The sequence below is a fragment of the Vigna angularis genome, chromosome 2 (assembly GCF_016808095.1).
Source record: "Vigna angularis cultivar LongXiaoDou No.4 chromosome 2, ASM1680809v1, whole genome shotgun sequence".
NCBI classification, from domain to species: domain Eukaryota; kingdom Viridiplantae; phylum Streptophyta; class Magnoliopsida; order Fabales; family Fabaceae; genus Vigna; species Vigna angularis.
This window is the reverse complement of record NC_068971.1, coordinates 6,438,571-6,465,389: the sequence shown is the minus strand read 5'-3', so window position 1 is coordinate 6,465,389 and position 26,819 is coordinate 6,438,571. Positions and strand designations below refer to the sequence as shown.

Sequence of the window (26,819 nt, the reverse complement as noted above, 5' to 3'; positions counted from 1 at the left end):
TGTATGAAAGGGCAAAAGTCTTTTTTTTATCTCAATCATTTGTTTTAGAAAAAAACTATACCCACTTCCAATAAATCACACTTTATTTTAAATAAACATTTTTTTATCTTCAAACAAAATAATACTTTTATATTTAATTTTAAAGAAAAAGTGGGATTACTAATATTTTTAATAAAAAGTAATATCATTCAACCTACTTTAATTTAGATATGGATAATGTATTCATATCCGATATTTTAAAATATTTTATTGATATTTATTAATAAAATAGAATAAGATTATAAAACTATATATCAAGTTTTTCAAAAATATTAAACTAAAAGAAGTTTTATAATTATGAATATACTGGTGCCTCGTCTCCTTTTTTAAATAGATTAACATTTTTTTTCATTTGCTCATATTAAATAAATAAAGTTATCATTGAAGCAAAACTTTTTAGAAAGAGGTTGGATTGTTTAGAGTATTTCTGGTTTTAAAATTTAATAAATAACAATAATAAAATAATTTTGAATAATGAAATGGAAAGAATATAGAAATATCATACAAAGAATAAAGTTTTATTCTCGAGTAGTTATAAGAAAGAGAGTTTGAACACTAAATAATGGACAATATAGAATTATTTAACCATTAATCAAATAAATCATTTAGATGTTTGTTAAATTAGAGAAAAAACCAGAGAGAAAAAGTCCAAAGATTATAAGCATATAAGCACCAAGTCAAATTATAGTAAAAATCAAAGGTTATATCTAAAGTTACACAAGACATTTAAATATTAAATAGCGAAAAAGATAAGTTAAAATGACATGACATATTCCTGAAAAAAGTGTTTGATCAGTATGAGAAGTTTAATACACTTGCAAGACATTGTGCTTAAAGATATATATACATTCACAAAGTGATAAGTATATAAGTATCGAAGTAAATCATGTAATGCAATAAGCGCAAAAATCTATCAAGTGAAACACACTTTACATCAGGTATTGTCTAAAAGACATATGTGTAAAACAAAAGGACATATCTTTAAGTCTTAAAGGCTACACTTCAACCTCAAGAAAAGATGAAATACTAAAGCCTAATATCTCAATTAATCATTGTTACAAAAGGAGGAAAAGTTAAAGGAAAAATATAGTTTGATTAATATTAACTCTGAACAATAAAGACGTAATCTCAAACTTATAATCAATGGAAAATGTCTTGCAAACGATATTGTTTGATGAAAAACACGTCACTTCTTATGTATCAGATTATTTTTCATCTATAAGTGTCTAACGTTTCACAACAAATGACAACATTCCTTATACTGTCTAATATTGTGATCAACTGATATATTTATTGACATGATGTATAACAAGATGTTTTGAACATATAGTGTAAGATAACGTTCATAAACGATCAAAACATTTGATCTCATTTAATGCATGTACTATAAAAGTTCTATTATGCTTGTATTCTTTGTCCTCATTTAATATGCATATCAGAATTACACAATGGATTAATAAAATCAATCGCATATGTGGATAAAGACGTTGAGAGAAGAAAAAAACGTTATGGAAATGATCTAAGTATAAACTTCTACTATGACATGTCGTACAAGTCACGCCTCAACCAAGATATGATAAAGCATTGACAAGACAAGTAAGTGTGATCATCTACCAAAAAGCGTTAAAAAAAAGTCTATACAAAGGTCAACCCCACATCTAACAATCATATCTTCAAAAGACTATATAAAGAAGATTCAAAGAAGATAGAAGTTTGACGAAGCAATGAAAACAGAAAAAGAAAAGAATGGATCATGATGCCCAAGATGGGATAAGAGGAAAAAGGAAAAAAAGAAAAAGAGGTTGAAACAGGTCGAAATGAAATGAAGTAGAGAAATGAAGTTGAAAACATATTGAAAAGAAGAAAAGAAAGAAAAACAGCATGAATTAAATATTCATTCTATTGCTCACCAAGCCTATACACATTGTCTAATGCTCTTCCATCCGTATGGAATGGAGAAGAGAAGGAGCAATCATATGAAATTGGTTGAATATTCAACATAGCTACTACTTAGAGCTTACACAGTATATAACTCTCCAATCAAGAAGAATAACTTCATCAAAGAAAAGAGAAGAGATGAAAAGAGCCAACACTCGTTCTACTGCTCTTCACGCCTACATCATCTAAAGCTTCTCCACTTAAGAAGAATCAACCTCATCGAAGAGAAAAGATAAAAAGAAGGTATAAGCATGAAGATTGAAGATCAATGTTGTTGTCATCAAGCTTACATCGTTTGATGCTCTTTTGCAAAGGGAGCAACCTTCAAGTTACAAGACTGCACATCATTGTATTTATCCTCTCTAAGAGAGTTAAACTAAGTCTATAACTTTACAAGTGTTAGATTTTAATTGTAACCATATTCTCTCATCGAGAGTTAAACATTTGTATATTGTAATAGATATGTTGTATGCTCTAGAGAGAACTAAAATACTTGCAACCAATAGTGAGTGATACTCAACTAGACAGCGCATCACGAAGATATTAGACATCTATGGATGTTAGAAATGGTTAGAATACTTAGTTGCCAAGAGTGGCTAAAATACCCAGGTGTCGGGAGTGGCTAGAATACTCAAATGCCATGAGTGACTAAAATACTTAGGTGTCAGGAGTGGCTAAAATACTCAGGTTACAGGAGCGCCTATAATACTCAAGTGCTAGAAGTGGCTAGAATAATCAAGTGCCAAGAGTGGCTATAATACTCAACTAAACAACGTAACAGGAAGATACCAGATGTTTAGAGATTCTAGGAGTGATGAATAATACTGCATAACCAGGAGTGAGTTAAACTCAACTAGATAGTTGTTTAGGGATACCAAGAATGGTAAATAATACTACACAACCAAGAGTGGGTTAAACTCATATGCAAGCCTTTGAAATGATAAATGGAACCTCTCAAGAGTTAATGAGAGAGACTTGATGTAGCTCAATTGGAGTGAACCAATATAAAAATTGTGTGTTTATTGATTTATTCTATTAAATGTTTCTTTGCCTTTATTATAAAAAGATAATTTTTAGACAAGTCATTTAAAGTATCTATTTTCCTACATTCACTAGATGATGGTTATGTGAATTAGAAAATGTGAGCAAGCACACATTTATTCAATTGTAGGACACTTAAAGTATTCTTTTTGAAACTTATACTTCCCTTTATCACAAGAGTTTAAAAGTTACACACGATGTCTCTTGTGAAATCCCTTTAATCAATTCCTATAAATTCAGTGTTTAAAAATGTCTTTCACTATTGATTCTCATTCATTCGCTAGACTTAACATTGCAAAAAGATTTTTAAAACACTATTAAAACCCCATTTCTAGTGTTTTCCTATAACTTCAATCAATGCAAAACTAGAACACACTATAGAAAAACTATCACAGAGAACCAAAGAAAGGGTAAGCAAGCTGAAAATGAGATAACATATACATATAATGCTAAGTTATTTAATAAACATTTAAGAATTAATCACAATTAGCATATACTTTCATGCATATAATCAAACTCCTTTAGAGTCAATTTATCAAGATAAGTGCAATTGAGTCAGACTTGTAAAGTCATGCACTTGTGGTGATATACAATGTCCTCCCTCAAGCTACCACCCATAAGGTTAGTCCCTTCACAATCATTAGAACCTTGGAGTCGTTCTTATGGTAGGACCTCCCGCCACTTTCACCACCTAATCATCTTTCTTTACATGAGTATGAATGGTTAGTAAAGCTCAAGATAGCTTCACATGATGGAAAAACTACTTGCATCAATGCATAGCCTAGTGAATCATATACCGAATATTATTTCCTCTATGGAATTCCCTATATTATCATCAATTCAACATTTGTTCCAGCATTTTTAAAACAATATAATAAGATAACAAACAACACCATAAAACCATGGAATACAAATAACAAAATACATATTTCATAATGACGCCCAATCATACAAAAGGCATGCCCAAAGTTAGCTTCACAAGGGTAGAACGCCTAGTGGAACCACGCTGGACCTAACACTAAAGTCCCTGGAGCTCTCTATGATGACAGCGGCCAGCGGTGCCACACTAACGCCCAACGTTAAGGCCCCAATAACCCATCTGGATTAAAACTAGAGAGTTTCACCTAGTAGTACTAGGTAGTGCCTAACAGTACATAGTTAATGAACTATCTAACTTTAACTTTGGTTTCTCCTAGCAGAGAATGTGATCGCCTAGCGACAACCAAGTTAGAGTTCCACTGTCCAAGTTCCACCCAATGGTATAAATCATCATCCAACGCTTAGGCACAAAAAGATCTCTAACTTTTAAATTTTGAATGATGCTCATTGCCTCACTGATACCACCCAATGCCATGACAAAATGGGAGAGTTTAGCTTGCTCATGTGCATAAATTGGTACTTTTCACTTTTTTATTAGTTCAAACAATGGCAAAAACATTTTCTAATTGGTACCAATATGGCTAATGGCCCAAGTTATAACTCTCTCATTCAATCACACATAAAACCAAAACCAAACATACAAACACCAACCATAATTAACACATCCAACTACCTTATCTCAACATACCAAAACATATTAAACCATATTTCACAAAGCACCATAGCATCTCAAATTTTACACATTCAACATGTATTATCCAAATCAGCATAAAAGTCAACAAATGCATACTAGCTTTCCTTATCTGGCATGACAACTCTAAAACACCACACAACTTCAATCTCTCAAGATGTTCTATTTACATATAGAAACATTACAAGAATGATCAAATCATATCATTATGATCACTCCTCAGCAGAGACTCACATAGATAACTTAATATACATGTGCAATCAAAGAAAGAATGCATGCACAAAGAAAACATATTTGACCAAGGAAAAGAACAAAAAATCCACTTACTCAAATGAAAAAATTGATCATATGGATACAAAGAACTCACCAAAATGATCACTTCTATGGTCTCATATATTGGAAAGGGTGAACAAATAGTAAGAAAAATAGAGAGAAAACAAAGAATTCTAGAAAAGTAATTTATAAAGAGATTACGTATTTTAAAATCATAAATCATATTTATTGAAAAACTATTTATACTAAAACTTTTGGTTATTAAAATAATCAAGTGACACCATTTTAAAACTCACTATCATTTCTAAAAATCATATTCTAGATCCTCACAAGTATACTCAATCTAAAATTTAAAAATTGTAAATGCCATAATTTAAAACAAGATTATGTAAGTTTAATTTTTAGAATATAATCTCATATTATTTTATCAAATAAAATCATTTTAAAAAAATTAATACAAATAAAATGAATCTCTAAAAAAATTAAAATAATTACACTTCAAATCATAACTTTAAAATAAAATAATAGAACTTTCACTATACTAGTCTCAATGAAAATAATTAAATTAATATAATTGAACATTATCACAAATTTTAAATTATTTATATTTAATCTATGAACAATTTTACTTTACCCACTTACTCATATAAAATATCTACAAAAAGACATTAATAATTTATATAAAAAGTATTATCATTAAAATTGAAATGAAACATGGAAAAAATAAAATTTGAAAACATAAGTGATATCTTGTTTTATATTTTATCCCATAGTTGGAAAATGCTACTATAATTTGAGCCAGTCCACTAAGAAATTTACTTATATCACTGTTTAATTTTATCAAAGACAATATGACCTAGATAGAAAATTATCCCACAATTTTACTATAATTCAATTAATTTTTACAACATTTAACATTTTATAGAATAAAATGTTATACACAATTTTTCATTTACATTCAACCATAAACAATAGATCATGGTGCATTATAAATTTATTATATCTTAGAGTATTACCTTCATTATATTTGTGACTGAACGAAGATATAAATTATACATATACAGACCTAGTAGACCTTGGCTCCCAGGAGGTCGAGGACACATCGTTTTGTTTCAAAAAGTTAAGAACACGTGTTATTGTTTTGGTACATATCCTAATAGACACAACGACAAATCACAAAGAGATTAAGGATAAGTAAACGCATTAGGAAACATTAAAATAAGATAATCTTAGGAACCTTAGTCTCAACAAAAAAGACTATCCATATATTATAAATAGTCAGTCACACTATTATAACTTATTACAATATCATTATCTTAGTGTTAGTAACTAACTTGAGAATTATAGTATATTTCTATATTCTCCGACCAAAGTCCCATCACTTCATCAAAAAGAAAATATTATGTCATTTATAGTGAAAAAATTTGTTATCTGAAATCGGGAGAAGGTTGAACACTAAAATTGTCTGATAGATCTCGACCTAAACATAAAACTAGTGTATCTCTGAGTATATTTCAATTTGTAAAGAAACAAATCTATTTTACATAATACATTGTCTAACATCCCAAAAATATAGCTGTAAACTATATTTAAGAGTTCTTACATTTACAATAAAATAGAACAGTTACAGGAAATAAAGCTAACTTCCAGTTATCCTAAAATAACCATAAATTAAAATTTTTACAGAAACCTACACTAATACAAACCATAAGAGCATACCTATCGGTCATACAAGAAGTGTATCAACCGAACGGTCCTACACTGAAAACAAAAACAAGCACAAGACCGAACAGTCTTACTCTTAACGGAAACCATCCTCTTCTGCCAGCGCCTGCTCCAGACAACCCTCCTCACCTTCTGCTCACACTCATAGGGTGATCATTGCAATGACAAAGACGACCGAACAGACAACATGACAAATAAGGAAATAAGGGTAAGCTAGTGTAATTTAATTAACTATCTAAACATACAATTCATACAAACATATAATACAATCATACATCTACATAAATCATACAAGCATGTTATAACCGACCACTTTTACTCTGACTGTCCAGACTGTATGAATATGTAGTTACGACGTTCTTGCACTCGTGGAAAGGTAAACTGGAAACCTCATGAATACCATAGCTGGAAACCCAAGCCGCCACACGAGGTTAGCCCTTCATCCCTCACTGTAGCTGGAAACCGCAAACTACACATGAGTTTAGTCGTTAACTGGAACCCCAAGCTATACGCAACCAGGCCTCCTGCTATTCTCACCACATGCACCACCATTCTCTACTTGAGACTCGGTGACCATTAGAATGTCAGGATGAACGCTAGCTTAGTCTAACCATATTCATACTTTCACCACATTGAAACCACCACTGAGACATTCCTCCTTGGAATTCTCTTTCATATCACATTATAAATACCATACCTCAATACCAAGATATTTCCTCATTTTCATAACACATTTAAATAACATCAAACCGAATAGTAAAACAAACATCACCCTTGAGCACGACCGAACGGAAAGATCAATAAATCTTATGAACAAGACCGGACGCTAAACCCTCCCCATATGTGAACATGACCGAACGGTCATTTAAAGAGTAAGACTCACGCATGAGCCGAACACGATTTTAGGATCGAACACTAGAACAACCAAATTCTAAAGTTAAACTCGAGCACTTGAATCTTAGACCGAACACTTATAATTTAGAACGAACATTATTGTCTTGGACCGAATGTCATTGGCTTAGGCCGAACACTATTGGCTTAAGCCAAACACCATTAGTACCTAATACAAATACATGACTGAGTATTATGACGAGACATAATGCTTAGTACAAGACCGAACACTACTGAGATCGAGTGCTTAGTACAAGACCGAGCACTACTGAGACCGAGCGCTTAGTACAAGATCAAGCACTATTTAGACCGAGCGCTTAGTACAAGACCGAGCACTACTAAGACAGTACATGACCGAGCGGTCAATAACAGTTAAAGCCTATGATAGATCGAACGTTGTTTACAATCAAATGTTATGTCTAGACCGACTGTTATATTCACTTGAATATCAACACAAGACCGATCGGTCATTAACTAAGAATCCAAAAAAGTAGAACTCAGTTAAAACCGAGAACCAGAGAGAAGTCGAACGGTCAATTAAAGACCCTCAGTGAACTACATAATTCTGCAGAATAACTGCAGAATTATGATCAACACCAAACCTTACCAATTTCACTACAATCTTCCAACTTCTAATCCTCCAAACATATATCAAATACTTCATTTACACTTGATTAAGATTGATTAAACCTTTCTAACATCATTAAGAGAGTTTCATCACATATTTGAGATTCAATTCTGCAGAATCATGAACTCAATGACCAAGAATTAGATTTCCTATACAGACCAAACTCAAACCGAACACATTTCCCCCATTTTCACTACCACACTTCCTTCCAATTTCACTCGGCCACTGAACCATAATCATCGAGAAACACAATCATCATGAATACAACATCAATATTCCACACCAAAAGCACCGAACACCAAATCATTCAATTTCACATACATGCAACCTCATCAAACAACATTTTTATACATCAAAACTAAGTAATTAAATTATCTAGCTTCTCTTACCTCTTAACTGGACCGAACAACTCTACCACTTCAGAAATTTGCTCTTAACACCAGAAAATCTCAAGAACCTATAGTTCACCGATTTTCGGTAACGGACCAACCCAAAATACCAGAAAAGTGATCAGAAATAAGAAGAAGAAGCTGATGAACACATGCAACCAGAAACTTGGCTTGCATGTGCCAGGAAACAAAATTTCTAAGAAGAGGATGAACTTACCGACTCTAAGCTTGATTTTGATCGGTGGGAAAGAAGATATTGACTCCCAAAATTGCTCAGACTATGGCTGGTTGAAGAAAAGATGAAAGGAGATGAAGAATTTCTAAAGAGAAGGAGGAAAAAAGGTAAAGACTTGAGTTTTAGAGAGATACAAATTCTGAGAGAATGAGATGAGCTGCGATTTGGAAAGTTCTATAAAATGCTCAATCTCTTTTATTTGAGACATCTGTCCCTCCCTTCCACATGTCATTTTTCACGGTTTGACACATTGTTATTGAATTCAAATTTTATTGTAAACTTTTTTTAAATTAAAAATTTCATGAATAAATCATTTTATCTTACATTTAACATTAATCAAAATAATTTTGTAAGACTGGAATTATTTGAAGTTTGTGTTTTTGGAAAAAAAAAACTTTAATGACACTCAATTATATGTTCACAGCCCAACTACATGATTTTGCATAAAAATAAAATAAAATATGATGATTGGTTTGAAACTAAACATAGTGGTGGTATCATTGAAAGCACATTTGTTATGCCAAAAAAAGTGTGATTTTCTTGTTAAGAGAAAAATTATACTAAATATACATAACACTTATTTTTGAAATAGGATTCTTTAAATATAAATAACTATTTTATAAACACTTTAATCGTAACTAATTTTATAAAATCAATGTCACTTATTGTGTGTTAAGAGTAGTAAGTCGATCCTGAAATTAATTTAAACACGTTTCAATGTTTAACAATTTAAAAAATAATTTCATAAAAAAATATCTTGATTTTAATTAAATAACCCTTCACCTTGATTTACCAGAATAATAACAAGTAGCATATTTTTAAGAAAAATATTATCGAGTTAAAAATTAAAAAAAAGAACTTTTACCAAAAACACGTTATTAATGTTCTTACAGTATTTTTTAATAACTTTTTACTAAAATGCGCCGAATCACATGCCCCTTTGTCAAAGTTTTAGGTGCAATTGTCGAAGTGGGATTTGGCCTTCATGACCCGAGAGAGACAAAGAAAAGGAAAGAGCGCGTTATGTGGTTCTTGCCTCGGTAGTAGCAGAAACTCGCAAAGCCTGAAGCACGTATAAAATGCCTGGTGAAATGAATTCAATGTTCGGAGATCTGAACAGGATCTCTCTGCATCAAACTCTCTGCATAATTCAGATCCAAAAATCAGATCTCGCTAACTGAGATTACTATTCTCTTCCTCTCACTTTTCATCCCTTTTTTACTCAAATTCCCCTTTCCACTTTCTCGAGAAAATCATTTTCCGTCGTTTTTCTTTCTGCGGCTTCCTTCTTCCTCGCAATTTCAACCGACACGGGCTCACAATGGCTCCAAGCTTCAACAAACGAAGAATCCTTTCCGCTTTTCGCATTTTCCTTCTCCTCTCCCTCTTCTTTAACCTATCATCCACCTTTGCTCAGGTCAACTTCTTGTCCTTCGTTCTTTGCGTTTTCTCTCAAGAATCGCGGCCACAACGTATTTTATTTCTATGTGTAGGATTCTCTCTCGCAGAACGCAATGGAAGGATTCGGTGGATCTGTGGATCTCGGTCGCCGCGGCAAAGTAAGCTTCCGTTGCCAATCTTTCTTTCTTTGTTACCGTTATTTGTCGTTACGTTCAATTGTGGAGAAAACTCAAACGAATGTGTTGAATTTGGAAATGAATATTAGTGTGCTTTCTGTGAACAGATTGTGTTGAATGAAATAGATAATGGTTCGATCCTTTCTCTTGGCTTGGATTCCACCGGACCTGGACTCTTCGATGCTTTTTTCGCGAGTTTATCGATGATCATTGTCAGCGAGGTTAGTTTAACGAAACTGCTTTGTACTTACATTCGTTGTTTGATTTTGCTGACTATATTTATAGCTACTGTGTTGTAAAGCGTTTTCACTGGATCCAATTTGGATCTCAAGAACAAGTTTCTATATATTTTGTGTTTATAGAATTATATAGGTTCGTGAAAGATTGTGAGAGCTGGTGAAATTTAGGAGATGAGTGTTGTGATAGTAAACTAGAATCAAACTTCATTGAAAAAGTATGAAGTATGTGATAGAAAGCTGGTGTGCGACTTATATAGGCTATATAGAGAAAGCAACCAATTGATTACTAATTGATATTGCTGCGAACTAGCTCAATTTTTCCTTAAGAATACTTGTCTCGTATGATACCTCTCTTTCATGTTTGAGTAATGCCTTTGAACTGATTTTTTTTGTGCTAGATCGGGGATGAGACGTTTATAATAGCAGCTCTTATGGCTATGCGTCATCCTAAGTCAATTGTCTTGTCTGGTGCGCTAAGTGCGCTGTTTATAATGACGGTAAGTGCTACAGTAGTTAACTACATGGTCGAGTATTTTTGCTCTGTTGTCTCATCATGGGATGCTTTTTTCATAGTATTGTGATGAAATGGTTTCTGCAATTCCTTTTCTTATCGATGTTATCAGAATTAAAGTTATTGTACGTGTCAATTAGGTACTTTCTACTGGGCTAGGCAGGATTGTCCCAAACTTGATTTCTAGGAAGCATACAAATAGTGCGGCTACAGGTACAATATCTCAGATTGATACTTATTACTGAGCTGATTAGAATAGTTTGTGAAATTTGCAAAAAGCAGGTTATATAGTAATTGTTTTGAATTACAAGGGTTGTCGAGTCTTCACAATGCCCTTTTTATAGAAGCTACAACAATTAGCTCTGTTCAAATGGTTTAGGGGTCTAACAATGCACTTGACTGGTGCTGCTTTAATCCATGCTTAAGTACTAGTTGGTTGCAACTTTTTCATCAATTTGCTCCCAGCCTTTGTGGTTCACTCAAACTTCTGGTGCTGTTTAGTATAAATAAATATTATGGATTTAGCTTCGTTGGCTGTTTGTTTGTGTGTCTGTTCCGAATATTGTGTCTTTTACTTGTATAAACTCTTTTAGAATTCTAGTTAGCTTGCGCATTAAAATTTGTTTGTGGCTTTATAAGTCAAAATTATATGCTACTCAACAATTTGTGACCTATTTGATTTTTGGATTGCCATTTGTAACTTAGTGATTTACCAGTTTCCAAATGTCTATTCATTATATTGTGTTTAACGATGGCTTTATTTTCATTTGTAAGTTCAATTTTTGTTAAGATGAAGCTGATTTTATTTCTTCTCTGTCACCTGCAGTTCTTTATGCTTTCTTTGGGCTAAGGTTACTATACATTGCATGGAGATCAACTGAATCAAAATCCTCCCAGAAGAAAGAAATGGAAGAAGTATATTTTTTTACTAAGACTTTATAGGAAAATTCTGATGGCCAGATGGCCTGAAATGCTTGCGAGTTACTCTAACACTTATCCTAATGTACTTTTTACAGTTGGCTAAATTTTGTTGAAAATCACAGAATTACTCATGATTTTGTAGTTTTCAATAAATTTTAACTAAGGGAATATGTTGAAAGATGTGTATAAGTGTGAATTATTTGCACTTAAGAGGAAACATCTTCAAATAAGTTAGTTCGTTGCTTTGTTTTTTTCTTTAAATCGTAGTTTCCCCTAGCACTTGTCATGAGGAGGGAAGCTCATTTATTTAACTGTAAACTTGCTGCAGCTGGCAGGGATTCCATAGTTGATGTATTGATTGGTTCAATTTTTTTTTAAGAAAGACTATCTGGTCAAATTTGGAACATGCTAAGGATTATTCTTCTTGTTAACTAGGTTGAAGAAAAACTGGAAGGCGGACAAGGGAAAACTCCAGTTCGGCGTTTCTTTTCAAGATTTTGTACACCAATTTTTTTGGAGGCAAGTACACTTTTTGCTTTGCATCAATTCTTTGGCGGACATTACCCACATTTACACATGTTTTACCATCTTATTTTTATGCAGTCCTTTATTTTAACATTCCTTGCTGAGTGGGGTGATCGTAGCCAGATAGCGACAATTGCAGTAAGAAAACTGGTCCCCTGTAGATCACTGAAAATTTCATGCTTTCGTGATTGATTTTATGTCTTAGGTTTTGTCGGCAACATTAGTAGTCTTTCCCTTCTACATTTTTCATGACCTTTAATTTCCTTCTGCAGCTGGCGACCCACAAAAATGCTCTGGGAGTAGCTGTTGGGGCCTCTTTGGGTCACACCTTCTGTACTTCGCTGGCAGTGGTGGGAGGAAGCATGCTGGCATCTAAAATTTCCCAACGCTCAGTAGCTACTGTTGGTGGCTTGCTCTTCCTCGGATTTTCCATATCTTCATACTTTTACCCGCCTCTATGATTAATATAAGTGCATATTAATATGATTCGTAATGGCTTGTAGCCTTTCTATCCCGCTTTATTTTTCCACATAGTTGTCTCAATTGTAGATTTTGTTGTACTTGTTCCCTAGGAAAGCTCGACTAACTGGAACATGAGATTTTGATTCCCATTCTTTTTTGTAAAATATGTTACGTTTTTGTTTCGTCACAATAGCCTATAGATAGCCATTGTTATTTATCATTATTTTTGAAAGGTGAAAGTATCGCCCTCTTTTCGTGGTGCCTTCACAATTGGCCCCTTTTTATGCGGGTTAGCTTTGAGCATGAGATTGAATGATTGATTGATACCTAATTCTGGATTTTGACTATCGACTCATGGTTTATTGCTTGTAGTAAGGATAATGTTTTATGGCGTGATCGGCTTACTATTTGAAGGATGGATCACCCCCTGGTGGTTCGAAATAGACGGTGGTTAGTTTCTTGTGTTCTCTCGGTGTCCTTTTTTAAAGTATATCCTTGGTTGCCGTTATTACTTTCTGAGCCTGGGTTTTCGTTTTAGTTTTGTGCTGTGAAAGTGCTAGCCGCAATAATGATAAACACTGAAAGCTATGTTTTGTAACTTATTTAATACACATTGTAAGTAAGCAAATCCGGTATAGAAGTAAATCTTCTCAACCGCTAATCATAAACGTCATCAAACTTTCCTTGCTATCCTTAACCTAACCGTGATATAGTATCTCAATTGGAGCATGCTCCAATCAACTATTTTTTAAGTACAACAAAATGAACTATAATTTCTCCATTGGAAAGGAGTTTTATTACTATTTCTCACTCCTTTACTTTGTCTATGATCGTATGTGATACTTCTTAAAGATGACCTATGTTCCAATGACAGAGACTAACATTGGTCTTCATATTAGCTTTCTCCATATGACAATATTTTATCCAGTGTCAAATCTACATCCAATTGCATTAGGAGAATTCTTCACCACGCTTCAAGATGTTTTAACACCACCTCTGTACTAATGGATCTCGTTCTTGCACCACTGCCAGGTATTTTGCCACATAATACAACACTCAAGCCATGTAAGCCTTTTCCTCCCAACATTGATGACCCAGTAATTACAATAGAGGAATATTAAAACTTGGCAAATATTGTGCTAGTCGAGTTGTTTATCAACGTATTATCTAGGAAACATTGGTAATTATTTTCATTACAGTTTCATACTTCCTTCACTTTCCATTATTAGTATTGGAAGATCAATGGTATAAGAGGACCAGAATATTAGAATATGGACAAGTTGTGTTAGAAGGCTACTTTAAGTTTTCTTGTCAATAAATGGTTTAATAATATTTTTGATCTTATATTTGTAGTAATGATTGGATATATATATATATATATATCCAATAGAGTTTCTGTATTTTTAAAAAAAATTCAATATGATTCTTTCAGTGATGAGTTGATATTTACTAATTCAATCACCACTCTTTTTACACATTTATCGTCTATTCCTAGGGGTAAAAATGAAGGAATGATGGTAATTGTGATCTAGTGGATGAGGTCATATTGAGTGTTTTTTTTTAATATAACAATCACATTAAATTAAAAATAAATATAGAAAAAAAATTGAGTCAAAAAAATAAGTAGAAAGAGCGTTAATAAATTATATAAATTTAAGTTTTTTAATTATCAAGTTTTGCTTATAAATTATTTGTCATCCAAAATTTCAAATACACAAGTTTCTATTTGATATGAAGATTTTCAAAGAACAAGTTTAATATCATGAATTATTATGGACTATGATGCTATAAACATAAAAGAAAAACATATACTTTCATTCGATATATGATTATGATTGATGAAAAGGGTAATTGAAGATTTGTCATAAAGATTTCAATCTTTGATACGAATCATTGTCTTAAGATAAGGATTAAGAGATCCTAAGACAATAACCAAGATAATATTCTCTTTAATTAATTCAAATTCATATAATGATCATAAAAAATGTCTACATTTTTTATGTAGTTATATATAAATCACAAGTATTTAAACAACCCTAAAGAAAGTCAAAGATACTAAACTATAAAAATAATTCTTAAACACAAAACCAAGTCATTTAGTGACTTTAAAAAATGAAAGAAAAATTACAAACATTTTAAATACCAAATTATTCTTGAAGCGTGTTTCAAGTCATGATTTTAATTTTTTTTGAATTTCAAGTTTTATGAAACATATGAACTTTAAAAGGATTTGTTTTTCTAAACATTTGGTCTTGACATTGTCATCGGTCAAAGGTAATGTCAAAGGTAACGTGTAAAAATATGTTCATCATTTTATAACCACTAACAATAAAAATAATATTGAATAAACAATTAATCCATTATAGGAATAACAATTTCATGTGTTGATTTAAAAAAAAACACTATTTTTTATTACTTATAAATAGAAGGAAATATGAAGCAATAATAAAGTGAATAATAGAAAAGTATTGAAAATTTATCTAATTATTGGATTAAATTCATTCTCTAAGTCTTTTACCAAACTTTGTTGTTTGTGAAAGACATACATGACTTCATGAAAAATATTAACCTGTTGAGTTGACGTTTTTATTAAAATTTCGTGACCACGTTAGTTCATAAAAGTGATAAATATGTGCAAGTTAAATAATTTTATATCTATGTTATTACATGTAATATGACTACTAATTTACAATCTTCTTTATATTGAAAAAATTATTCACACTTTAACAAATAAAAAATATAAGTATGATAGTTCAATTATGATAAAATGTAAGCAACATAATTATTTAAATAGATTAAATGTCCATTTAAGTGAACTTTTGCATAACAATTTTTATGAGATGAAAGTAGAAAAACAAATTAAAATTAAGAAAAAGTTAGTATTAGTGTCTGTATAAATTAATTTGTAGTAGTTATTTTCTAAGTTGCATTAACTTATAACTTTTTTCCTCGTATAGAAATTATTTTGGATAAACTCGGTCGTGGTGTTATTTCTTATGGAACTGAAACATTCGTTTGAGAAGTTGTAAAATCATACTAACCATACAAATATGAAGGTGAAACTTGTTTCAATGCATGAGCTTTACAAAGGGCTTTAGATTGGGTGTTAGCACTTACATGGGTCTTGGATCATGTTCTCGGATATATGCCAACCGTGTTTATCTAGTTTCAGTGACCAGTTATCGCATTACAACGACCATCCCATTTCACCCTCGTTGTGGCCAATCATGTTCCTTATTTCATTCTACCATATCCAATGGTCCACCACCGCCGGGTACCCTTCATGCCCTCTCCGTCAAGAATGGCTCTCTTCAAACTATGAACTTGGCTAGCCATCTTTTGACTCTGTATGTCAAATCCTACAACATGGGTCATGCCCAGAAGCTGTTTGATGAAATTCCACTCAAAAACACTCACATATGGACCATCCTTATATCAGGTTTTGTCAGAGCCGGCTCTTCAGAAATGGTTTTTAACCTTTTCAGAGAAATGCAGGCAAAGGGTGCTTGTCCAAACCAATACACCTTGTCCAGTGTCTTCAAGTGTTGTTCGTTTGACAACAATCTTCAATTCGGCAAGGGAGTTCACGCATGGATGCTCAGGCATGGGGTTGATGTAGATGTCGTGCTGGGGAACTCTGCTCTTGATGTTTACTTGAAATGCAATGCTTTTCAATATGCGGAAAGGTTGTTTGAGTTGATGGATGAAAGGGATGTCGTGTCATGGAATATAATGATCGGTGCGTATCTGCGTGTTGGAGATGTGGAGAAGTCTCTTGACATGTTCAGGAACTTTCCTTGTAAGGATGTTGTGAGTTGGAATACGATCGTGGATGGGTTGATGCAATGTGGTTATGAACGACGGGCATTGGAACAACTCCATTGTATGGTGGGATATGGGACCGAGTTTTCTGATGTCACTTTCTCCATAGCTCTTATTTTGGCTTCCTCTTTATCACTTGTGGAGCTTGGGAGACAACTCCATGGGATGGTCCTTAAACGTGGATTTCATACTGATGGTTTTACGAAGAGTTCACTTATAGAAATGTATTGTAAGTGTGGGAGAATAGATAAGGCATCTATAATTCTCAGAGATGTTCCTCTGGACTTCCGGAGAAAAGGGAATGTTGGAGTTACTAGCAAAGAAACAAAGGCAGGAATAGTTTCATGGGGTTCAATGGTTTCTGGTTATGTTTGGAATGGGAAGTATGAAGATGGTTTGAAAGCTTTCAGGTCAATGGTTCGTGAACTGGTTGTAGTGGATATTCGAACAGTTACAACTGTTATTTCTGCTTGTGCTAATGTTGGGATTTTGGATTTTGGAAGGCATATACATGCTTACTTTCAGAAAATAGGGCATAGAGTAGATGCTTATGTTGGCTCTTCATTAATTGATATGTATTCTAAGTGTGGTAGCTTGGACGATGCATGGATGATTTTCAGACAAATCAATGAACCAAACATTATCTTGTGGACTTCAATGATATCTGGCTGTTCGCTACAGGGTCAAGGAAGGCAGGCAATTAGTCTTTTTGAAGAACTGTTGAATCAGGGTATTAGGCCAAATGAGGTTACTTTTGTAGGGGTTTTAAATGCATGCAGCCATGCTGGGCTGCTTGACGAAGGTTGTAGATATTATAGGATGATGAAAGATGCTTATTGCATCCATCCTGGAGTTGAACACTGCACTTCTATGGTTGATCTTTATGGTCGAGCAGGTTGCTTAACAGAGACAAAGAACTTCATTTTTGAAAATGGTCTCTCTCACTTGACTTCTGTCTGGAAATCATTTCTATCATCTTGCCGACTTCATAAAAATGTTAAAATGGGAAAGTGGGTTTCTGATATGCTGCTTCGAGTTGCACCATCTGATCCAGGAGCGTACGTTTTGCTATCAAATATGTGTGCTTCTAACCATAGCTGGGACGAGGCTGCTAGGGTAAGGAGTTTAATGCATCAAAGAGGAGTCAAGAAGCAGCCTGGTCAATCTTGGATTCAACTAAAGGATCAAATCCACACTTTTGTCATGGGAGATAGGTCTCACCATCAACACAAGGAGATATACTCATATCTGGACCCTTTGATCGGAAGGTTGAAGGAAATTGGGTATTCCCCTGATGCCAAACTGGTCATGCAGGATGTAGAAGAAGAGCAAGGAGAAGTACTTGTTAGTCATCACAGTGAAAAACTTGCAGTAGTCTTTGGCATCATTAACACTGCCAATAGGCTCCCGATTCGAATTATAAAAAACCTCCGCATTTGTACAGATTGCCATAACTTCATTAAATGTGTTTCTCAGCTTCTAGATCGTGAAATAATTGTAAGAGATATTCATAGGTTCCATCATTTTAAGCATGGTAGTTGCTCTTGTGAAGATTATTGGTGACATAGGTAAAACACAATTACTATTATTAAGTATACGATATAGTCTTCATGTTCTGAGTCCAGTCATGATGTCTTAATTTGTGGTACGTACATCTATCAATGCATCTGAGACTAGTTGCAATAGAGTGAAAATGGTGAGTAATTTTCGTCATATATATATATATATATATATATATATATATATATAATAAATTATTAAATGTGTAAGGATCACTATATTTTATTAATCAATTTATTAAAATGATCTAATAAATTAAGTTGTAACTAAAGACATGAAAGATTTACTGTGTATAGAGAGCATATATGTTGAAGTAGCTTGTGGGTTCTGGTCATATTTGTTTCAAAAAAATTTGTGGAACTTCCAAAGCTCCCGGTTACTAGCTTTATATGTCACACACTGACAAAAATAAATCATTATTATTGGAATGGCTTCAGTGTTTGATGCACTAGTACATTAGATCTCTTGTATTTGCCACCTTTATCCATCTCAATAATCATCTTTGAAGTTTGTTCGGAGGAACAAAATTAGCAGGGAGGGGAGGCTGCATGGTACAAACCTAAGCAAGAACTTGATACTTACAGATGACCTACTAATGGAAGACCATGAGCAGGGACCGAATCTAAGCCCCTTTGTCTGCGTTGTTCAATCCAGCATGTTAAGCAACCCTCATTGCGCACTTGATTGAAAGGTAAACCCTTTTAAACTTGCCTATCATGTCTTATCTTTTTCATATTCTCACATACCACTCACCTATCATGTCTTATCCTTTTCATATTCTCACATACCACTCACCTAACTCTGAATCTTCATACTCAAGGTCTTGTACATCAAGGAAGCTCTGCCACAATTCGTTAGTTATCTAGCTTCTGGTTTCGTAGCTTCTATGTAGGCCAATAGTACTTTAAGCACTTTAATTATTACTCGCACTCTTCTCATATCTGCTATAATCATGCAAATCACAATGCATATTTTTTGTATAGATAATTCTGCAAATTGGAATTTCTTTGATGCTCTGTGGCTTAACAATTTGTTCTGCAATAGTAATATATGCACAATCTAGTTCTAAACATCAGAAAATCTTGAAAACCGGTTGTTCAGTTCGACAAAAATGGCAATTTCTAGTAGAACTGACAGAACCAGTTGTTGAATTCGAGACATTCAGTTGAAGTAAATGGAAAATGTAATAGTTACTACTGTTAGATTTCCAAGTGTGAATTTAAGTTCTATAAAAATAAGGTTGAAGATCCATTAACTCATTGTCTTAAGGTTTTAAACAGAATGGTGTTGATCTCTTATGTTATTCAACTTAGATCTTTTATATCTCTTTAGTAAACTTCCTTCGTAGACCCAACAAATATAATTAATGATTTCAAACAGAAGAAACAGCACTGCTATTTTCTCTCTCTTTTGGATGGCAAATAAACAAATATATCATATGGGTAATTGGTTGTATCGATGTGTGGTTGTGCATGCTTTAACTTCTCTACTAATCAACATTACATCTTATTGGAAAGATGCAATGGTAGAAAAGGACTTGATCATGTTTTATTGTGCAAGTTGTTGTGGTCATTATAGGTGAGACACTTGATGCTTTTTTGTCTCCTATAGGCTACAGGGTAAGTTAATTCTCAGTTATACTGTATGGACGCATCATTTGTTTTTAACAGATTTACACCAATCACAGACAAAATGAACACTATTATTGGTTCAGATACAGATAAGAATAAGATAACACATCACAGTGACAGTTTTATCTTTGTGAACTATAAGTATGTTCGTTACTATCATGAACATGAATTTGTTAGACCTAGTGTTTGTCGTTTGGTTAGAACGTGGTGCAGTGTAACCTGTCATATAGTCTTCATTCATCTGTTCAGTGATGTTGCTGCAAATTACCTCGTAATAATCAGAGATTTTGAGAGGAAATAAGGGAGATGCAAAGGAGAGAAGAGAGATAGGTAGAATTTTAAAGTTATTTGAAAACAGAAGAAAAAGAAAAGTTTAATGTAAAGACACTTGTGCCTGATAATATATTTAAATAATGATTAAAAAGCAAAAGGAAAAAATACGTCATTTAACTTTTTTTATCGGGTCTCACTTATTTAATTTAATTGTTAAATTCTTACACTAACTTGATTAAATTATTGAATGAGGATTACAAAATAGGTTACACTTTTCATTAAAAATAAATGTGTACAGTTAAAAATGAGACAAGTCAACTTAGTGATGTGAAAATGAGTTTTAACATGCGGGCTAACCCGATTCACCACGAGTTTTAGTCAGGTTACGAAAAAATGTAATTCTTTTATGCGGGTTAGTTTTCAATCAGATTCACTTAGAACTTAGCTCACCGCGTTGAATCCGTGGTGAGTCGGGTTGGCTCACCAACTCACCTAATTTAATTTAATTATTTATTATTTTGTGTTTCAATATTATTAGTTAGCATTCTTTTAATTATACTGTAGATAGTGATAAAGAAGAAGATGTTTTAATAGTGAAAAATATTATAGATTTATCTATTCAAGACTCTAATATTATAAATAAACAAGTGATACAAAAAATATCAATATTAAATACTTATTTGTTCGTCTTTTTACACATGTTTTTGGATTACGCTTGGATTGTATGATGCATTTTTTTATTTTGAATTGTCTCTGGAATTTAATATCATTTTAGTGTGAAGTTTATTTAGATTTGAATTAAAAAAAATTGTAATTTTTTTTATTTAAAAAAACTTATAATTAAATGAGCTAGTGAGCCAACACGTTTAACCCATCAATCTGTGGTGGATCGAGTTGGGTTCAAATTTTTTCAGCTTGCTAATAAGTGAGCCGGGTTGGGTTGACTCACTAAGTGACCAACCTGTGGTGGGCCGGGCCGAGTCGAATCGGATTACCCATTTTGACAACATATACTTCATCTTAAATAGTTCACGGGTGTTGCTCCCTCCACCACCACCACTTCTCCCTCCACCTCCCCTTTTTTACTTTTAACCCTATTTATTTACTTTAAACTCAAACCCTATCTTTCTACCCATTTTTACTTTTCACTCAGTCTCACCTCCCAACTCTCCTTCTCTCTCTTTTCAGATTCCCAGCCCCCCAAACTCCACCACATCCGTTTGTTTTAATTACAAAAATATTAATATAATAAAATTATATATTTCATATAATTAAACTAATAAATATGTTTTTATATGATTATAAAATTGTTAAAGAATAAAAAAACCATATATAAAAAATATATATTATACCAAAACATTAAAACAAAAAACTAATTATATATAACTGCAAAATACAAAAAAATTATAAATATAAACTAATAACAATAAAGATCTTCAAAAATACATTATTAAAATACATCAAAAGTATATTCAAAAATAATACATCAAAACATATAAATTACATTATTAAAATATCTCCAAAATTAATATATAAAAATAAACTGAAAAATAAACATGTAACTTTAAACGGATGTGAGCATCCGTCAACGGATGTCAACATCCGTTTAAGGCAAAATGGATATCGACATTCGTTTTCCCTAAAACGGATGTTGACATCAAACGAATGTTGACATCAAACGGATGTTGACATCCGTTGAGGGATGCTCACATCCGTTTAAAGATTATACGTTTATTTTTTTAGGGTTTATTATGCACCTTCACGACGAATCCTTCAAGCACCACCACACCACCACCACACACCGATCTTGGCACGGCTGATCAATTGCTTCCACCACCACTTGCAATCTCTGACTAAGCACACCAGCTAATGAAAGTCCACCACACTCTGAGACCACAATTCTATCACAATTAAAGAATGAGAGGAAGAAGTGGAACGTGAAAAAGAGGAAGAAGAGCACAATGAAACAATGAGGGAACGAACAATAAAGAGGAAGAAGAGTTGTCGCTGCATACATGTAGAGGATTGGAGTGGGTAGAGGTTAAAAAATATTAACCCTAAAATTTTACTAAGGGTAAAATAAGAATGGGAAAATAAAGAGAGGGGTGAAACAGGAATGAGGTGGTGGAGGGAGCAACACCCATAGTTCACACCTAAATCTCAAATCTAAGGTTTGTCCTAGTTATTTATTTCACGTAGACTTCTCTACAAAGCCTAAGACCTTTAATATGCTAATAGGACGAATTTAAAATTATATAATAAATTTAGTGTTATAATAATAATAACAATACATTAAAATAGGTTATCTAACTCAATCCGACTTGGTCCATCACATGTTAGTCACTTAGTGAGCCAACCTAATTCGACTCACTTATTAATGAATAAAAAAAAATTGAATCCAATCCGGTCTGGGTTGATAAGTTAATAGATTGACTTACTGGCTTACTTAATTATAAGTTTTTTTAATTAAAAAAACAAAATATTTTTAATTCAAATCTAAATAAATGGACAAGGTCTTAAATTATATTTATTATCAATCAAACATAAAATTTTATTCATACAAAGATATCACAAAATCTCCTTAACAAAAATTTTAATGGCTTCGTAGCGATTCAAATTTGTTTCCACATAAAAATTGAGTTATTAAGTATAGATTTGTAGATTTTTTATATTACGTAATTATTTAATATTTTGTAAATGACTAACCTAACAAAAAATATATATTATAAAAATTAGTTGGATTTGTGAGTCAATTCGACTCACCATAGGTTTAACTCGAATGAGTCAAGTTCTTAGTGAGCCGGACTCCAAATTGACCCGTATCAAAATTTTAATTAATTTTTAACCCAACTCGGTAAAAATCCATAGTGGATGAGGTTGGCTCACAGGTTCTAATCCACTTTGACAACACTAGTTTGTATAATTGTTATATTATTTAGATAACTTCATAATTGAGTATGTTAGGTTTAATATTTCGATTTTACTAAATAAACTTTGAAATGATTTCGAAAATGAGTGGAACTTCAACAATGTTTAATGTAGGGAAGGTTGTGACATAATTTGATCCCTAAGTAAGAATTGATTAAAGCTTCATTAAGTTGCTAAGCTTCCGTTAATGAACTCACATCAAATTTAGTATGAAGAGAGACAACTCAACCTGCCTTCAACAAATCCACTTTCAATTCTTACAATCAATGATGCCATTCTTCTTTGTTTTCAAGAAATATCAATTTTGGCTCCATCGCCACGAGTTCAAGATTCATTCGGAGCTTCGCTTGGGAATCACTACATCTAGATCGAGTCCAAAACAAGCAATATAAAAAACATGGATAATGCCCTTTTATTTTTCTTGCAACAAAAAAATAATGTACACTACAACTAACTATAAAACAAAAAGATATATAATCGATGACTTATTGTAGAAGAGAGGTAAGTGAAGAAAATGAGTCTACGAGGAGCAAATTATGATGTGATATTATATTTATTTTGTTCATAGTGTTTGATTTGGCTTTAGTCATTCACTACTCAACCAAACTAACTTTTTGAAGGTGATGTTCGTTAGAGACACATAAAGTGAATGGAAATGGAATACATTGCATATGATGCAACCCAACATATTAGGTTAAAAGAAAAGGTGTAAAGAAAATGCATATATACACATATATATATGAATCTTGCGTATGTGTGTGTATGTCACTTTCATTCACCAAACGGATTTGTTTATAAGATGTAGCTTGACTTTGTATACGTAATGATAACATGTTGAGAGGAAATTGAATTTAAGGTGTGTGAATCATTATTATATTATAAGAAGAAGTAGGGTAGCTAGGGCTATATATTGTTGTTGTGAAATCTAAGATCAAAGGTTGCATTGATCGAAGAAAGAACAATGAGACAAAGAATGGAAAGGCTTGTGATTCTTCCTTTCTCTGCTGGTTGCATCTCTGAGGCCAGTGTTGCTGTTGGTGTTCCTCACACAAGAAGATCAAAACCATACACCAATCCATCACCTCCTTCAATAAGTCTCTCTCTCTCTCTCTCTCTCAATTTATTTACAATTTCTATTTCTCCATTCTCATCATTCAAAACTCTCTCTCTCTATGATGGAGGTATAGAGTTAATTTTGCATGGATTATAAATACTAATATTCCTATAACTAAAGTAAAACATAAAAGATTAAATTTATTAGTCAAGTCATATTGGATTAAGTTTAATTAATAGAAAAATAAATTTTAATGATAACTTATTATGATATCATAATTTACCTTGTTATATTTACAAATAAAAAGGAACTTTTCTATGAATATTACAAATTTAAGTAAGTATATATTTTGAGTGTCATATTTTTATTTGTTATAATAAGTGACCCAGTAGTAAAATTATAAAAAATTGATATCTTAAACATTTTTTAAAATTAATTTTAAATAAATTGTATAATTTAAAATTTTTGTGTGAAAATCTAGTTTGATTAGAGATAATATTAAACAAATTTTTTTTATAAATTAATTTCGTAGAATTAAATTAGATTTAAAATTTAATTTTAAGTCTTTTAATTATTTAATCGGTTGTATCTTATTATCTGGTTGGTATAATTGCATGGGACGAGACAGAAGGAGCAAAAGGTGTTGAGGATTCAGAGACTTTGTCTGGTGAAAACATGAAGAATAACCTATCCAATGGCTTCAACAGACTCTTCAAGGGTTTCAAGAACTTCTCTCAATTGTTTGGTGCGTAACCTCATAATTTATCTGCGGATTTTGATTCAATAATGTTGTTAAAAAGTTGTATCGATGTGCAGTGGAGAAAGATGAGTACGAAGAGGTGGAAATAGACATGGAAATAGGTTGTCCAACAGATGTGCAGCACGTGACACACATCGGTTGGGATGGCATTGCAACTTCTAATGATCCCATTAAAGGATGGGATCCTCTCATTCCTCCACAACTCCTCTCTCTATCATCTCAATCTTCTGCCCTCCAACACCCAAAACTTCAAACATCATCGTCATCTCCTAATTAGTATTCCACCCTTTTAAGAATATTCTTATATGTCAAACTAGAAATCTCACTTCATGTATCAATCCTTCACAATATATATATATATATATATATATTGGTGCTTCAATTTACTATCTTGTTGAGTTTCTATGTAAATTTATAATTAAAACCAACGTCAATATGTGAAAATAAGTAATAAAACACAAACCTTGCCACGAACTAATCATGATTCATTTTAATTTTCTCGATCCTATAAATCCACGAAGTTGTAATACTTAAAGTCTTGAAGAGTTCGTGTTAACAAGTTAGGGTTTCATCATCCATGCATGTATATGTAATAGCAAAAGCTATTAAGAAATGGCAAGAATAAGAGAGAGAATTTAGCATTTGTGACACGTTGAGAGTCATAAAATACATCATCATTTACATGCATCTCTATTGCACAAATAACTCTTCATTCATTCACTGTCCATTCATAGAGAATGAATTAATAAAAGAGAGAGAGAAACAAATCACTTGATGTAGTAAGGAAGGTCCAAGACGTAGAGGAGGAAGTAGGCCCAAATAACACCCGAAATGCCTCCGAAGAAGAAGCCCCCGGTGAACTTGGCCCATCCGTCGGCGGTCTGGAGCTGATCGGGCTGCTTCTTGCGGCCCGTTAAGGTCAGGGAAGGGGCCGTGGATGCGTCTCCTTCGTTGAACGATGAGATCCCGTAGATTGTGAGGCAGATGCTCAGGATCGCGACAAGCCCACCGGCAGCGAGCGAGCCCGCTGCGCCCGCGTACTCGGTGTTCCTGAGAGGGCCGGCCTTCACGAAGGGGCCCACGAGGAGGTAGCCGTGGGCCAGGCCCACTTCGATGCCTCTGAGGAGTGGGCTGACTGCGGTCCTGTAAGCAGGGAGGTTGGAGAGGTACCAGGCGATCAAAGGGCTGGATGTTACCGGCGTTTCGAGACTTCCGATGAATGGGTCACCGTTGATGGGCTGAATGACTTGATACGTTGGCTGCCAGGAAATCGATAAAATGAGAAAATGAATGTGTTGATTATTATGAATATTAAAAAAGAGAATACCTTTTCTGATTGGATGGCCTTAACAGTGAAGGTGGAGTGTCTTCTAGAAGGGTAGAGGGGAAGTGGAGAAGAGGAAGAGAGACCCTTGGGTGAGACAAGAGTCCTAGTGAAGGAGGACTTGAGTTGGATTGCCATTGGAGAAGAAGCTGCCATGACGAGAGAGTTTGTAGAAGAGAGACTGTCCCAATTCAGGAACTGAACTGGCTAAGTACTTTCATCTCTCACTGCAACATCAAGCTTGTGGCTCTTGAACCCCCTCTCATCCCATTGGTTGATATGCATATCAAAACCTTATCCCTTATCCAAAACCCAACCTTTCAATCTTCATATTTTTATCTTCTCCTCACCTCTTTCCGGGCCCATCTTCCAGGCCCACTTCATGCTTCTTTCAACCCATCATCACTTCGCACCTCAACAGACTAAACTTCCACTTCCTTTTTTCTTTCTCCACCCCACTCTTATTAACCACACTCCTTTCTAAGATAGAATCACTAAACTAC

General features: G+C 33.3%; 4 protein-coding genes across 4 annotated transcripts; 3 read left to right on the top strand and 1 right to left on the bottom strand.

Annotated features, from left to right (window-relative positions):
- The first annotated feature begins 9,676 nt into the window (after window positions 1–9,676).
- Window positions 9,677–13,148, top strand: LOC108329767 (GDT1-like protein 3). Its single transcript, XM_017564132.2, has 9 exons — window positions 9,677–10,146; window positions 10,223–10,288; window positions 10,414–10,527; window positions 10,944–11,042; window positions 11,197–11,269; window positions 11,883–11,971; window positions 12,413–12,496; window positions 12,581–12,640; window positions 12,775–13,148. The coding sequence occupies exons 1-9, from the start codon at window positions 10,051–10,053 to the stop codon at window positions 12,961–12,963; spliced, it is 870 nt and encodes a 289-aa protein (XP_017419621.1). The 5' UTR covers window positions 9,677–10,050; the 3' UTR covers window positions 12,964–13,148.
- A 2,802-nt stretch (window positions 13,149–15,950) lies between these two features.
- Window positions 15,951–18,397, top strand: LOC108328085 (putative pentatricopeptide repeat-containing protein At3g23330). The gene has a single exon (XM_017561876.2). It carries the CDS (start codon window positions 16,040–16,042, stop codon window positions 18,347–18,349), a length of 2,310 nt encoding a protein of 769 aa, XP_017417365.1. The 5' UTR covers window positions 15,951–16,039; the 3' UTR covers window positions 18,350–18,397.
- Window positions 18,398–23,931: 5,534 nt separating this feature from the next.
- Window positions 23,932–25,751, top strand: LOC108326942 (CRIB domain-containing protein RIC4). Its single transcript, XM_017560569.2, has 3 exons — window positions 23,932–24,272; window positions 24,861–24,977; window positions 25,049–25,751. Exons 1-3 carry the CDS (start codon window positions 24,140–24,142, stop codon window positions 25,267–25,269), a joined length of 471 nt encoding a protein of 156 aa, XP_017416058.1. The 5' UTR covers window positions 23,932–24,139; the 3' UTR covers window positions 25,270–25,751.
- On the bottom strand, window positions 25,606–26,619 carry LOC108326940 (photosystem I reaction center subunit XI, chloroplastic). The gene is made up of 2 exons (XM_017560568.2): window positions 26,320–26,619; window positions 25,606–26,251 (listed from the first exon to the last, which is right to left on the bottom strand). The coding sequence occupies exons 1-2, from the start codon at window positions 26,470–26,472 to the stop codon at window positions 25,760–25,762; spliced, it is 645 nt and encodes a 214-aa protein (XP_017416057.1). The 5' UTR covers window positions 26,473–26,619; the 3' UTR covers window positions 25,606–25,759.
- Window positions 26,620–26,819: the final 200 nt, after the last annotated feature.